This window comes from Danio rerio, chromosome 17 (assembly GCF_049306965.1).
Source record: "Danio rerio strain Tuebingen ecotype United States chromosome 17, GRCz12tu, whole genome shotgun sequence".
In the NCBI taxonomy this organism is placed as follows: Eukaryota; Metazoa; Chordata; class Actinopteri; order Cypriniformes; family Danionidae; genus Danio; species Danio rerio.
In genome coordinates, this window is record NC_133192.1 from 11491119 (window position 1) to 11507500 (window position 16382).

Sequence of the window (16382 nt, forward strand, 5' to 3'; positions counted from 1 at the left end):
CAGCTTGTTTCTGAACACTAGTCATTTTATTAAATGCTTTAAAGGCTCTAACAATTTAATAAAACCACATCTCATTCTTTTATGAAATATTGCTACATTTTATATCTGTACACATCATTAAGAACTATATTTCTGTGCACATCATTATGGACTTTCTTTCCCTCATAATACTAAAATGGATAGTTCAAACTAACTGAACATTCTGACATCATTTACTCATCCTTCACTTGTCACAAACCCCTTTGACTTTTTTTTTCTTTTGTTGAACACAAAATAAGTTATTTTGCTAAATGTTCAAAATCTGTAACCATTGACTCTTATAGTATTTGTTTTTCCTACTGTGGAACTCAGTGGTTACAGGTCTCTAACATTTTCAAAATGACTTCTTTTGTGAAACGTATAAAGTTACGCAATAACTTGTGGGTGAGCGTATAATCTAAATAATTTCTTCTCCCTTTATAAATGGCATCTCCTGTTTTAAAGCGAGTGATGTCGTGACAATCTTTTACTCGGATTTGATCAACCAATAGCAAACACAACAAATTAATAAATTACCCAAGAACAAAAACAATTCCCATTCTACATATTATCTCATTCAAAAAGCTGCTTCACAGCGGAAAACAAAAGAAAAATCTGTTTTTACAGTATGCCAAATTGTTAGTGCCACTAACCTTGTTAGTGTCCTTGGTGGCTCTCTTAGTTTTTTCAAAACATAGGCCATGTTAACAGAGCTGAGAGTTTTTATTTTTTTCGTGGCTCTGCGTTTAGAACAGGACACCCTTGCCCTGTCTTTGCCTTTGTGTGGGTTCTTCCTGTGGTTTAGGGTCTGGCTGGGCTGCTCTGATAATTTGGGCTCTGTGTGAACCTCCTGGGGCTTTGCCTGTTTGGCGTTGGATGGAAAAACTCCAGCCAGAGCTGCACAGATTGTGTTCTGCTGCCATCGCACATGCTCCGGCTCCTGGGAAAGGCTGGTGAAATCAGACTGCAGCCGAAGACGGGGCTCAAGATCTGGGGTTAAGTGCGGGGCAGAGTGAGGCCGTCTGGCCTGAAACCCCAAGGGGAGACAGGATATTACAAGAGGTGAAAGTCTGGTTGCACTGGTTCTCTTACAGTAAAAAGAGTTTTAGATTCTTTATGAAATATATACACAGAACAAAAAGCTCAAATCATAAAATGCACATCATCTGCATGAGTGTAGAAACACTCCAGCTTTACGTTACTACAAAAACACAAGGCTAACTAATGAAAAGCACTAGGGACTTATAAAATAATTCTCCAACAACAAAACCGGAAAATATTTCAACCTGCTTTGCTGAGATGATTCCTGAGGGAGTCAGTGAGGCTGCTGTTCTGAAGTCTGCCACGGAGTTACACTTAATAGGCGAGACATTTTCCTGGGGACAAGGCCATGTTTTTAGAGAATGTCCAACACAATTTTATTCAAAACCTCACTTGAGAATTTACTGGAGTAAGTGACATGAATGCAAACTACCAAACTCTTGCTCATCTTGTTTTCTTCATTTCACATAAATATGAGAATCTAACATTTCAGGCAGTGACAGTAGAGTTCTGCAGTGTGACATTTTATTCTACAGTATACTGCATGAAAATTTTTAAATCAGTCCCAAGTTATAAAATATAAATAGTTAAAATGATGCATACAGAACACAGCAAGTATCATTATCAATGTTGAAAATATGCTTGTGGAATCCACCATCATACTTTTTTTAGATCGATATAGGCCGATAATCACATTTAATGACTCAATCCGTACTCTCTGATCTGGCTGATCTCATGAACCGATCGCAAGTGCTTGTGTCAGTTGGAGTTGAGCAAAATATTTGAATGACCTTGCTTGTTTTTAGGCCTTTTTACATATAAGAAGTGAAAGTTTGTGTTTTTGACAATATTGCAAGTTCACTAAAACCTGGCTAAAAATATTAGATACATTTAAAAAACCTTAAATAATACATTTTAGAACAAATATTTTGTAACATGAATATTTTATATTATATTTTATTTTTTAATTTAATTATTGCAATCAACGGTAGTTTATAGAACCATTTCCTTTTAGTAAAGAAGTAATAGATTTATAGGTTTGCATTTGAACTTCTTAGGCATCAAATATGCGCTCCAAACTTTTTCTTGATTCAGACATGTTGTTTCCAAATTGCATTGTTAGTCATAGTCATTTACCATTTTTTTGTGCAACTATTTTCTGTAAAGCTTCTTAATTTATAAGACATGTTTAAAGGATTATATGCAGCATCCTTTATTTATTCTCTCAAGTAAGGCGAGATCCTCACTTACTGTAAGTATCATACTTAGAGGGAAATTGTGCTTAATGCTTTATAAAGCTTCAAACGTCAGAATTGATCACCGTGACAAGGAATTGGTACTTAGTATCGGCTGAAAAAATCCTGATCGGAGCATCCCTACTTTATTTGACCCTACTTTATATACTTAATTTAAGTATAACATTTATTTGTAAAGGGTAAAATATACATTTATATATATATATATATATATATATATATATATATATATATATATATATATATATATATATATATATATATTATTTTTTTTATTTATTTTTTTTTATATAATTACTTTCACCTTTTATTGAAATAGGATTGTGGAGAACAGAAAGGAAAGCATTGGGAGAAGAGAGAGGGGAAGGATTGGCATAGGATCTCGAACCGAGAATCGAACTCGGTTCACCATGAGCACCATGGTGCTATATGTCAGCACACTTAAACACTAGGCTATTGGCGCCGACATATGTTTATGCATTGTTTAGTCATTTGCATAAATATTTGTTTTTTATACAACTTTATGAGAAGAGTTTTCAAGAAACCAACTTAAAGAAACAGACCTCAGAAGTATCCTTCTGTTCTGTGTTCATCACATGGTTAACCGAATCCTCCACCACATTGTGCAGCTCTTCCAACAGATTTTCTTTGCACATGTCTGCTCGGGTTTTCTGAGGACACAAAATTAATGAAAACAGGGCACTAAAGAGATTTATTGCATTACAGTTTATGACAATGGATTTTATGTAAGTTACACTAACATTTTACCAATCCGAAGGTAAAGATAATATTCATAAGATAATATAAAGTAAAGATAATATTCATAACTGTAATTCATGTGAGTTGTAAGCATTAATATGCAAGTCAAGTGCACTTTTTTATTTAAACTCTTGACAAGATGATTCTCAAGTGCTTCACCCCATTTCTCTAATATTATGCGCTTACAAGATAATTGCATTCAAATTAGGATAATAACAGCATGTATCAGTGTTAGTGTGCAGACAAAGAGCTGCTCTGTGCTCGTTCTGAATGCAGAAGTCTACATTGTAATGTGATGTGGGAGTCATTGAGAGATTTCTGCAGAAAAAAAGCAGCACAGGTACATCTCTTAACAGTGTCGTTGTACCTGGTATTTGGAGAAAAGTGTGTCTTTCATAACAGAGGGGGCGCAGATGAATTTCGGAGGAGCAGGGTTCCAGAACATTCTGAGCTCACTGGCACACAGTGTTGCCTATGATGAATAAAATACAATTACTGGATGTCTAAAGAAGCTTTATTTAATATTATGATTATAATAAAATTATAATATGATCTTAATGTAAAATTTACGCAACAGTCGAACAATAATTTAAAGCTTAAACATACAAAAAAATATACATATATATATATATATATATATATATATATATATATATATATATATATATATATATATATATATATATACAGTATATATATATATATATATATATATATATATATATATATATATATATATATATATATATATATATATATTTAGTTATTCATCTGCTAATTCAGCATTCCATAGGAATGTATCTAATGCCATCTAGTGATAGAACAGTACCAGGATGCTTTATTTTATTAGGTTCATAAAAAGTAAAATGTGCATTATAGATTTATATATAAGCTGTTCAAAGTCAGCTTTAACTAAACATCAATAACATATCTGATTATGCATTAAAAAGCATAATTATCACACCATAAATAACCTCTGTCAAGTAAAATAGTTCTACATGTACGTTCTTAAACCAGAGCTCTGGTTTTAATTCAAAAAATCTAGCTGTCAATATCACACATTAGTCACTTTAATAAAAGTCACTGACGATGAGTCATAAAACAATACATCTTTCTTACAGCACGTCCACACATCTTAATCCTCGGCCTCTCCACGTAATATTCTGCGATTCTCTGCCAGTCCTCTAGTGTATCTGACGTCTGTTTAGGCATGTGGGAAACACAGTCAGTCTGTGCTGAAAGCTCAGTAGATTGAACAGAAACACCTTCAGATACCAGCCTACAATGAGTAATACGGCATTAATTATGTGCATTGCATCTGGAATCAGATGATAAGTCATCGTGTCACATTAGGATACAAACAGGTGGAGAATTAAAACATAAATTGTGACCTGAATTCATAATAAATTAGTTTTTAGGATTGAATAGACATACTAAGATTAAATACCTCTGTATGTGTGGTTGAGAAATATGTCCATGTGCTGTCCTCTGCTGGTTAAACTGAGCTGTTGCGGTGATCAGGTTGCGAGTGTGGCAGATTCGAGAGGCTAGTTGTAGTTCCACAGGCACAACTTGACTGGCAGGAGTGGTGCACAAATGGTGGATTGTTTTATATCCTTTTGAACTGTGGATTGAACAGACAATTAGAGGGGAAAATTATTAAGTTTTGACAAAATATAAAACTCCCAAAAATGCTATATTATTTTAACATTTGTCCATTTTACACGTTGGCTCAGTGGTTAGCACTGTCACTTCACAGCAAGAAGGTCTCTGGTTCGAGTCCCAGCTGGGCCAGTTGGCATTTCTGTGTGGAGTTTGCATGTTCTCCCCATGTTGACTTGGGTTTCCTCAGGGTGCTCCGGTTTTCCCCACAGTCCAAAGACATGTGCTGTAGGTGAATTGAATAAACTAAATTGGCCATAGTGTATGTGTTTCAATAAGTGTGTATGGATGTTTTCCAGTACTGGGTTGCAGCTGGAAGGGCATCCGTTGTGTAAAACATATGCTGGATAAGTTGGCGCTTCATTGCACTGTGGAAAAGCTGAATGAAAATGAATAAATAAATGAAGTTGTCTGTAGTGTGTGTGTGTGAATGAGTGTGTATGAATGTTTCCCAGTACTGGGTTACAGCTGGAAGGGCATTCACTGTGTAAAACATAAGTTTGCGGTTCCTTTCGCTGTGGAAAAGCCGAAGGAAAATGAATAAATGAATGAAATTGGCCATAGTGTATGTGTGAAGGGCAACAATTTGTAAAACATGTGCTGGATAAGTTGATAAGTTTCCTACGGGTGCTCCAATTTCCTTTACAGTCCAAACACATGCGCCTGGGTAAACAAAATTGGCCCTAAAAATTGGGTAAACAAAATTATCCAATTGTGTGTTTAAATGAGAGAGTGTATTTTAATTACAACAAAAATGATGAGCAGAACTGGCTTCTTCTTAAAGCAATTATATATTTTAACAATTCTAAATGGCCTACAAAGACAAAATTAATGCAAAGCATGATTATCTTACAGACCTTTATTTTTTATCTAGTCATTTCAGTACAAATATCCAAATATTTTTAAATCAAGTAAAATAACCAATAAGCATGATTTTCTAACTGACTTTTTTTGTCTTGTCATTTCAGTACAAATATCTTAATATTTTTAAATGAGATGGATTTTTCCTATATTTGTACTGGAAAATGATATAAAAATACTATGCAAGACTGAATTTTTTGTAATCTGATGTTTGATTGTCTATTTGTAATCTGTATTTGTATTTGGGACTTGTGGAGCTGTGCATCGATGGATTTGCTCCTCAGTGTTTGGACTTTCAGCAGTGAAAATTAAACCACACTTAACTAAACTCTGAAAACTGGCCTGATTCAATTCAATTCATCTTTATGTCTTTAGTGCTTTTACAATGTAAACTGTGTCAAACAGCTTAACATAGGAGATTATAGTAAAGTGAAACTGTGTAAGTCCACTTTTTAAATTTAAAGTTCAGTTAAGTTCAGTTCAGAGTGGTTTAATTTTCACCGCTAAAAGTCCAAACACTAAAGAGCAAATCCATCGATGCGCAGCTCCATGAGTCCCAAACCAAGCAGGCCAGAGGTGACTGGCGCAGAACAAACTTCACCAACACAGTTTTAATTAAAAGTACTATAGAAATAAGAACTACAGAAATAAAGATGAATTGAATCAATCTGAAATATTTTGTAATAATATTTTTTTTAAACATGGCCTATTAGGGTTTCTGTATCAAAAATTAATAAATTAGAGCATTTCTATAAGTGGTCTTAGATTTTGGACACCATTGGATGTACTAAATGATCCTGGCATGCTTGTGTATCTTTCATTCATTCATTCATTTTCTTGTCAGCTTAGTCCCTTTATTAATCCGGGGTCGCCACAGCGGAATGAACCGCCAACTTATCCAGCAAGTTTTTTACGCAGCGGATGCCCTTCCAGCCGCAACCCATCTCTGAGACATCCACACACACATTCACTACGGACAATTTGGCCTACCCAATTCACCTGTACCGCATGTCTTTGAACTGTGGGGGAAACCGGAGCCCCCGGAGGAAACCCACACGAAGGCAGGGAGAACATGCAAACTCCACACAGAAGCGCCAACTGAGCTGAGGTTTGAACCAGTGACCTTCTTGCTGTGAGGCGACAGCAAGCTTGTGTATCTTATGACTTGATATTTATGTTCCATGACCTGACATAAATAATAAGATTTTCGTTAGTAAAATAATTATGTGTTAAAATATGATATTAGGGCCTCACAGGGACATTTCATTGACCTTAAACATATTATAAATCATTCTGGGTGTCAACTCAATGCGATTCAGGCCCTATGTTCTGCCATGAAAAGATGACGAGTCAGTCTATTTGCACAGATCGTCTCTGCCATAACTTCACACCACTGTTTGAACTGCAGACAGCGGGAGAAAACGACCTCAGAACTGACTTTGTGTGTGGGCCCTTTGTGTTCTTCATACTGCAGACAGGCAGAAGAGGCCCTCCGCCACCCACGTCCCCACGACTCTACTGACAGCACCAATTTATTGCGTACGTTTCGTTCACTCTGGCCTGTGACAAGCCAGATTTATCACCTCACTCTGGCATGGTTAAGCCTCGACGAGAAAACCTGGAAGGTCACGCCAAAGTCACTGGCACAGCCTTCACTGAAGAAGAAAAAAAGAAGCATTCCTGAACCGTAAAGAGGAACCTTCAACCTGTCCCGCTATCCATCTGCCCCGTAGGCAGGCGGCGTTCATATAAACTCTCTCAACCGCATCCAACAGGAACCTTTCAGTGACCCTAGTGACTGGAAAAAGGCAGTAATTAAAAGGCTCTAAGGGAGTGGCGCAGGTCCAGCCGCGCAGGTAGTAAATCTTGTGTTATCAGCTCTCAGGTGAGTGCCGGAGAGGTCGGGAGGAGGGATGCGTGGGTGCGCTGGCTCCAGACAGACCCGCTGCATGCGCAGATGAGTGCTGTAAGTGACAGGCAATTACTCGCCCTGTTACTGCTCCCTAAATAGGGCTTGATGACAGCTTTGGACGCTCTTTCTCAGGTAGCGTGAAACTAGATGATCATTTTAGTCCAGGCCCACCCTCTGTGCTCTTCCGCTAGAGATGCGTTGAGAGATTGACATGCTGATTGTAAGTGGAACATGCCAATAAATCAACACGTAGATTAGTGAACTTTAGTGTCATAATACATAAAATGAATTATACGGCAGGCTCAAAAGTATTTAGACACTGTCTCGCTTGGAAATGTCTGAATATTGTGTTGTTAGGTCATGTCAAGTAACAAAACCACATCTGTTTTAGCCAGAAAATAACTTGTGAGAAGTCTTGCTTGTTGGTTGAAAAATAAATGAAATAATATTACATGAAAAATGTAATAAAAGGCCATTTAAAGAGAGTGCACTCTTACTTATTACATTTTTTAATAAAATCATTGGCATTTTTAATGACTAAAAGTTTAGGTTTTTCTGTCAAGCTTTAAAAGATGTATATTTATTTTGACCTGCAGATTAAGATTACATGCTAAAGCATATAAACAGCACTTTATTATAACTTCAGCTGCAGTGTGTTACGCAAGACTACATTTTAAAATATTACTTGAACTACAGTAGAATAATTATTAGTCTAATATATTTTTCATATTAGCTTAAGGTAACCCAGCAGGCACACGGCATCAAAAGAGGTTAATATTAAGCTAGATTTAGGTCAGGTGACCAAAATGTAATGTCTAGTCAACGTCTAAGAACAACGTTATTATGACGTCCAATAAAGACGTCAAATTATGTTGATATTTTGTTGATTTTAGGTTGTGTTGAAAAGTGATCAAAATCCAACGTCTGATAGACGTAATGGTGGTAACGTGCACAAAACGTCAAGATTTAACATGATTTGACGTTGATATCTGGTTGATTTTGATCTGAACCAGATTTTCATTTCCAAACAAAATCCAACGTCCCCACGACGTTGTGGTACAACATCAATATGACATCATGTTGATGTATTGTGCCTGCAGGGAACGTTTCAGTAGTTTTTCATTTTTAAGATAAACAAAAAAATATTTTCCATTACAATTATACAAAATCGTTCTAGTTTTATAGTTTTCACTATAGATTCAGATGTATTTAAGCATGTCAATTTTCCAACGCAATCTCATGGCAATTTGTAACTTTTTGATTAAGTGGCTATTTCATATGAATTTGTACGATCTAATTCGTACAGTTTAGAACGATTTGCTCATCACCCAATGATGGTTGGGTTTAGAGTTGGGGTTGGGTGCCACGCCTACTTTTTAAAATCATTAATTTTCTTATGACTGAACTCGTAGGAATTCATACGAATTAGCCACTAAATTGACAAAACATAAAATACTTACAGTTGAAGTCAGAATTATTAGCCCCATGTTTATTTTTTACACAGTTTTAAAAGCTGAGATTTTTTCAACATATTTCTAAACATAATAGTTGTAATAACTCATTTCTAATAACTAATAATTATTTTATCTTTGCCATGATGACAGTGCCTAATTTTTAACTAGATATTTTTTCAAGACACTACTATACAGCTTAAAGTGACATTTAAAGGCTTAACTAGGTTAATTAGGTTACCTAGGCAGGTTAGGGTAATTAGGCAAGTTATTGTATAATGATGGTTTGTTCTTTAGACTATCAAAAAATATATAACTTAAATGGGATAATAAGTTTGACCTTATAATGGTTTTTAAAAAATTAAAAAACATTTTATCATAGCCGGAATAAAACAAATAAGACTTTCTCCAGAAGAAGAAATATCATCAGACATACTGTGAAAATGTCCTTGCTCTGTTTATCATCATTTGGGAAATATTTAAAAAAGAAAAAAATTCAAATGGGGGCTTAATATTTTGACTTCAACTGTACGTTTTCTAGCGAGATCAGGTTGCAATTTTAACAGTATTTAACATATATATAAACTTTAATAGTACAATATAACTATTGGTGAAGGTTTTTTTTCCCCTCTCCGCTGTCGCCACTGGCATGCATTATTCAGGATTGGTAGAGCTACGCATTGATGAATTTGCTCTTCAGTGTTTGGACTCTCAGTAATGATTTCAAACCACACTGAACTGAGCTAAACTGAACTGAACTTAAACACTAAAAACTGAACTACACTGATCCAGTTACTATGACCATTTATGTGAGGCTGCTTTGACACAATCTCCATTGTAAAAGCGCTATACAATTAAAGCTGAATTAAATTGAATTTAATAGAATTATAGTATTTATATTTAGTATTTTTCATCCGGCATGCAACTAGCTGTGCGATATATATTATTTAGTTTGCTGTACTTTCTTTTAAAATATCGGAGGGGAGGACATTTTCTGAAATAAACATTTAAAAGTGTACTTTTCACAGCATATGTCATTCTGAAAACGTAGCCTTATATACATTTGTGGGAATTGTGAATTATGTAGCTAAAGGTACATATGCCTGTCTTTTGTCTTTAAAATGACTGCTATGTGGCAGTATGACACTGTTCCTTTACACGCTTATCAGCTGATCGTTGATTTTTACCAGTTTGCCCAGTGGCTTGCCCTGTACGTTGACAGACTTGTGATGTGGACCAGAGTTGACCACAACGACGAGGTTCCAATTTGGCGAAGAACGGTTCCAGAAAGCAGTTAAGACAAAAAAATGAAAGCTAAAAGATAAAATAAATAACTAAATAACAGGGTGAGAATGTCTTAAAATTGTCTGCCACGAGGGCTTTTTTTTTTTTGATTGCTTTTGAAAAGACAGTCAGTCGATAGCGGCCTTTGGTAGATTTATGCAAGAACAGCAGGTGCGAATGGCACCCGTGAGACAAATTTGAGATCTCAAAAAGCACAGAGTGGCCTCTGGTTGATTTGCAAAAACAAAACAAAAAAAACTGCAAAAAAAACTGCAAAAAAAAAAAAAACTTCCTGGGATGTATTTGGCACTCTCCCAAAATGTATATAGGGGTAAATTTTTTGAATGAGCCTGGGTTGACTTTTCAACAAATACTTGGACACTTTGTGGATGTAAAATATTATATGGTCATAGTTCATGTAAACTGAGTCGAAATGTCAAAAACTGTGATCAAAACTTTTTTTCTTCATCTGTGGCTAAAATTACCTAGATATTTTTGTTATTTAATTCGACTAAATGCATACAATTTAACTACAGCTTTAGTATCCAAATACATTTTGGAGCCATAGCACAAAATATATGGTATAACTTTTATACTCCTTTTTTGGTGTCCAGGTTGCCAGCAGCGAAAGGCCTTGAATGGTTTTTCTTTCTGCTCTTTGAACTGCAGTCAAGCTACATCCACGAGCCATTATTATATCTTCATGGGTTACCTATAAAAATATGAAAAGGCTGATAAATATAGAGTAGTTTCTAATAAAAAAGAAATGAGGGAACATTATGTCATCCAATCTAAAAGTTATAAAGTCAACCACAAGTTAAATGTTGAGCAATCAAATAACTTTTATAGAGTTGACCTGGGATAAAAGATCATCGAGTCCTCCGTCATCAGAGACATCCTTTTCTGACTCAGTCATTTTGTACAGACCGGATGGCACAGGTGGACGACACATTGCTGTTGGGGTATGTGGTAATGAGGTGCCCCTTTGACTTGGGCCCTGAAGGAAAATTCACATGAAGGTCTTCATTCCAAGCCTATGACTGCTGAATGTACAAACAGGAAATGCAACAAATTCTCCCAAAGCAATGAGACTTCATACAATATATTGTTCTAGTGCTTGAAAAGCACACAAACGTACTCTTCCTCTGTTGCCTCTGGGGTTTTAAAAACTGCCAGTTCCCCTTAGAAATATTTAGTTACAGTTTTTTATTTGTCATATTTTATTGAAGTGACTCAGATGAAAGATTTATGCTGTGACATCATTCCTAAGCAGTTTGTATTTTAATTTTAAAGTATATCTCTTTAAATTTATTTTAACTGCATATATATTTGATAAGGAAGTATTTGGAGAGTAGATTCAACACATACTAAATAATAAATAAGTCCATTAGAAAAAAAGTATCAAACCAAGCACCAAACATGTGTTTTGTTAAGTAAAACATGCTTTATATATTTGACCCTATATGATCTGAAAGCTTAATAAATGAGCTTTCCATTAATGTGTTTGTTAGGTTTGCAAAATATTGGGATAAGCTGCAAATATTTGAAAATTTGGAACCTTAGAGTTCCAAAAAATGTAAATATTTAGAAAATGACTTTTAAAATGGTCTAAAATATGTTCTTGCAATGAATATTAGTCATGAAAAATGTGATACACTTTGTTATATTTATGGTAGGAAACTTGATCTTTACTTAATATTCTAATGATTGTCGGTAGCAATGGCCAGTGATTAAATGCATCAACACAGCACTGAGGTTCTCACAGCGATGCTTGCTAGCTCAAGGTCCTTTGCCAATCCTTCTCCTTTCTCTGTTTTCTTGTCTTTACTCTCTACTGTTCTGTCCATTAAATGTAAAGACACCAAAAACAATTATTAAAATAACATTTTCTAAACATAATAGTTTTAATAACTTATTAAAATGAATATTTTTATCGATTTCCCAATGAATATACAGTTAGCCCCAATTAGCCCCCCTAAATTATTAGACCCCCAGTTCATTTTTTCTGTTTAACGGAGAGAAGATTTTCTTTAACACATTTCTAAACATAATAGTTTTAATAACTTATTTCTAATAACTGATTTATTTTATCTTTGCCATGATGACAGTACACAATATTTGACTAGATATTTTCAAGACACTTCTATATAGCTTAAAGTGACATTTATAGGCTTAATTAGGTTTACTAGTCAGGTTAGGGTAATTAGGCAAGTTATTGTATAACAATGGTTTGTTCTGTGGACTATCGAAACAAAATACAGCTTAAAGGGGATAATAATTTTGTCCTTAAAATTGGGTTTAAAAAATTACTTTTTTTTTTTTTTAAATAACATTTTTTTGATTTTGATTTTGTGGTCCAGGGTAACATATATCTAAAAATTATAAATAATAATATATAATGGGCATCATGGTGGCGCAGTGGGCACAATCACCTCACAGCAAAAAGTTGCTGGTTTGAGGCTCGGCTGGGTCGGTTGGTATTTCTGTGTGGAGTTTGCCTGTTCTCCCCTCCGGGTGCTCCGGTTTCCCCCACAGTCCAAAGACATGCAGTACAGGTGAATTGGGTAAGCTAAATTGTCCGTAGTGCATGCGTGTGAATGAGAGTGTATGGGTGTTTGTCACTGATCGGTTGCAGGAAGGGCATCCGCTGCGTAAAACATATGCTGGATAAGTTGGTGGTTCATTCCGCTGTGCCGACCCCTAGATTAATAAAGGGACTAAGCCGAAAACAAAATGAATGAATAAATGATAATATATAATACAATTAGCTGTGGAAAAAGGGAATTAACATCTACTAATAGCAAAAAGACGTATATTATATTATATTACACATTTAAATAAAAAAAAAACAATTATAAAAATATAATGATAAATAATTAACAGGCAACTGCCTCATCATAGCTGCAGCTGCCCAAAATCTCCTAAAAGAAAATGTAATAAAAAATGAAATAAGAAAATTAAAACAAACAACTAATCTCATCCCCAGAGCTTGAAGTATGTATAAACTTTTCTTTACATAAATAAAATAACATAAATAAAATAATGCTAAAACAACTGATCATTATAAGAGTTGTGCAAATTAAAATACACAGTGGTTGCCCTTCTAGCCGCAACCAAGTACAGGAAAAATTCTATACACACTTATTCAAACACAAACACTACGTCCAATTTAGTTTATTCAATTTGCCTATAGTGCATGTCTTTGGACTGTAGGGGAAACCTACGCAAACACAGGGAGAACATGAAAACTCCACACTGAAATACCAACTGAGCCAGCCAGAACTCAACCCAGTGACCTTCTTGCTGTGAGGCAACAGTGCTAACCACAGAGCCACCATGTCGCCCATGTGTATATTAAAAATAATTAAACAATCAACTGCAATCATCAAACTGTTTCCAAATTCTCTTTGTAATTAAAATGAGAAAAATAAAATAAACAAAATCGAAAAGCTTACCTCACAATAAGAGTAACAGCTTTGTCTGAATTCCCTTACAAAATAAAACTAGCTTTAAATTAAATAAAAAGGAACAAATAAAAGGCTAATCTCATTACCAGAGCTACAGTGCTGTCCAAATGTTGACTAGTCTTACACATACATAGTGATGTATATAAAACACTAGTATTATTTTTATATAAATAAATAAAACAAATAAACTGCTATACATCAACCATTTCCAAATTCTCTTTTAATTAAAATAAAATGAAAACAACACTGCTTATAATGAGTTACAGCAGTATAAATTCTTAAAAACTATATATAAATTAATAAACTGCTGGCCTTGATTTATTTTAGTGTAATTAATTTTCAACTGCTAACCTCATCATCAGAACTGCAGCTGTGCCCAACCTCTATTCCACAAGAATACACAGATGCCTGGTCAGGAAATGTGGCACCAAAGTTGCCACCCTCTTCATGCCCACTTTCCATCACTAATGTATCTGCCAACTTCTCCTTTGGTGCCCTCTGCTGGTCACTCTCTTCTGGCTGCTTCAGTCCAGCAATAAGAGTAGCTTCCTCCAGGAGCTCAGAGGAGGATTTGACACGTTGGGGGCTGCTGTTCTGGGAAAGAGATTGATGCTTATAAGGCTCCCAGTATATTTCAGTCCTCTGGCCATTCTGTGTTAAATTCACATGATCTGATGTTTCACTAGAGTCCAGTTGGTTTTGTCCTTTAAAGAAAGTGCACTGGTCAGTGCTGGGGGTTTTCGTCTCCTCACCTGAGACCTGCAGAGCAAGTGTGCGAAGTTTGTAAGATCCCCCTGCTGATAAGGGCCACTCTGATCTGGGCTTAGCAGGAGGTTGCGGCCTTTGGGACAAGGATACTGCTTTGGTGGTCCCTGCAAGAGAGGCTATCACAGGCTTTCTGACAATCCCATGCCTGGCTTTAGGTTTTGGAAGAGCCATTGTGTTCAGTGATTTGTCTATGGAGGAAATGTTTGGGCTTGTGCTCTGACCCCGGCTCATTTGGAAGGTCTTTGTTGAAACATGGATTTAGGGGCAGTTTGCAGAGGAGAGGAAAGTGAAAGTCTATTTGAGACTCAACACAGCTGGGTTTTGTCAGGATGCCAGGTAAATATGTGATGACAGGTCTCACCTGGCAAAGGTAAGAAACAAGTCTTCTGTTCAGACTGGATTCACAGAGGTGATTCATATGATTGATATCCTGAAAATCAAAAAGAATGATTAGCAACTTCGGAAAAAAAAAAACTGAAGTGAATCATATTTAAAAAACAAAGCTGGAAACCCAGCAAACAATTAAGTGTTTAATGGACGTCTAATAGACATCTAAACGTAGACAGCTTTTCTAAAACAAAAGATAAACTTGGGCTGTCAGTGAAAATAAGACTAGCTAGACTAGTCGTCAAATAGACAGATTAGACAGACTTAATATATGTAGTCATTCAATTCTGTTTATTTGATGACTAGTCTAGTTTTAGCCTATTGTTAGACGTCTATTAGATTTTACTGACAGCTTAAATTTAGCCTTGTTTTACCCAAGAAGACTATGCTTGGACGTCTAACAATCTTTTAGACATTTTTTTTTTGACAAAAAAGCCTGCTGGGAAGAGTCTTTTGCCTGATTTCGTAAAATAAAACTGATTCAAAATTTGTGACAATAATCAACTATATTTTCATTATTTTGCATCAGGTTTATAGGTAACACTTTATTTGATGACTCATTTGAGTATTAGTAGACTGTCTGCTTAATGTCTGTTGATAGAGACGTTCAACAGACATTTAACTGACTATAAGAAACTTTGCAAGTACATGTTTTTTTATTTGCTTGTTTATTTAACAGGGACATTACACTTGATATTGTTATACAAAAATGTTGCGTACATATATATCATAAAACTAATTTGCAGCCCTCGTCCCTGGATAGGCTTTACATTAAAAAATAAAAAATAAACAAACAAGAATAAAACACAATACAACAAACATGTACAACATATACAGAGTCACAAAGATACAACTTAAGTCAATCATTGTAAAGAGAAATGTAAACCTGACCAACCTGAAAGAATAATAGCCTACTTAATGCTCACATTGCTGTAAAGATTTTAACCATTCTTTCAGTTTAACAGAGCATGTCAACTTACACTTACCCCAACCTCACAATCTACTAATAATCTAATGAGAATTAGTTGGCATGTAGATGCAATGTAACTTAATTCAACAAACAAGCCATCAAAATAAAGTGTGACCGGTTTATATGACTGAAGTCCAGCTAAAGCTAAACGCATTTCATTTGTACGTTAGACTTTGCATGTACCCTCATTTTCTATTCTGACTCAATTGAAATAATGATTACAAACTGTCTTTACACGTTCATACTGCTACTGAAATATTTTTATAAAAGGCTTGAAAGATATTGACGGAGATTACGCTAACGTTACTGACGTTTACATTAACAGTTAGCCAGCTAACTTACAGCTTGCTTGAAAGTTGTTCTAATCATTCTATAACGTACGGAATAACTACTAACAAAACTTTAAAATGTAATTTAAATATAGCTTACCTTATGATTGTTGTATTTTCGGATGAAAATCCACGAAAATAAACAAAGTTGAGGCGGAAAACTGCAGATTTTTTTTTTTTACCTTAGGAACTCAAACAGAGAAACACCGCTCAGTGT

The 16382-nt window shown here is 35.2% G+C and overlaps 1 protein-coding gene across 20 annotated transcripts in view; it reads right to left on the bottom strand.

Moving 5' to 3' along the window:
• The window catches only part of ttc6 (tetratricopeptide repeat domain 6), a 64289-nt gene extending 47912 nt beyond the window's left edge, over positions 1 to 16377 (bottom strand). For 7 of the 20 annotated variants that reach the window (XR_012393238.1, XR_012393237.1, XR_012393239.1 and 4 more), the window contains exons 1-11: positions 16266 to 16377; positions 14841 to 14909; positions 14063 to 14719; positions 11101 to 11241; positions 10841 to 10956; positions 4522 to 4698; positions 4194 to 4353; positions 3442 to 3546; positions 2879 to 2986; positions 1305 to 1394; positions 672 to 1045 (exon numbers count right to left, since the gene is read on the bottom strand). Coding sequence is in view for 16 of the 20 variants with exons in the window: in XM_073928177.1 (XP_073784278.1) it covers positions 672 to 1045; positions 1305 to 1394; positions 2879 to 2986; positions 3442 to 3546; positions 4194 to 4353; positions 4522 to 4698; positions 10841 to 10956; positions 11101 to 11241; positions 14063 to 14719; positions 14841 to 14897 (1985 nt within the window). In the remaining 4 variants the exon portion in view is untranslated. Of the gene's footprint in view, positions 1 to 671; positions 1046 to 1304; positions 1395 to 2878; positions 2987 to 3441; positions 3547 to 4193; positions 4354 to 4521; positions 4699 to 10832; positions 10957 to 11100; positions 11242 to 14062; positions 14910 to 16265 lie in introns of those variants that run through there. The other 13 variants (XM_073928184.1, XM_073928181.1, XM_073928179.1 and 10 more) reach the window with 13 other exon arrangements.
• Positions 16378 to 16382: the final 5 nt, after the last annotated feature.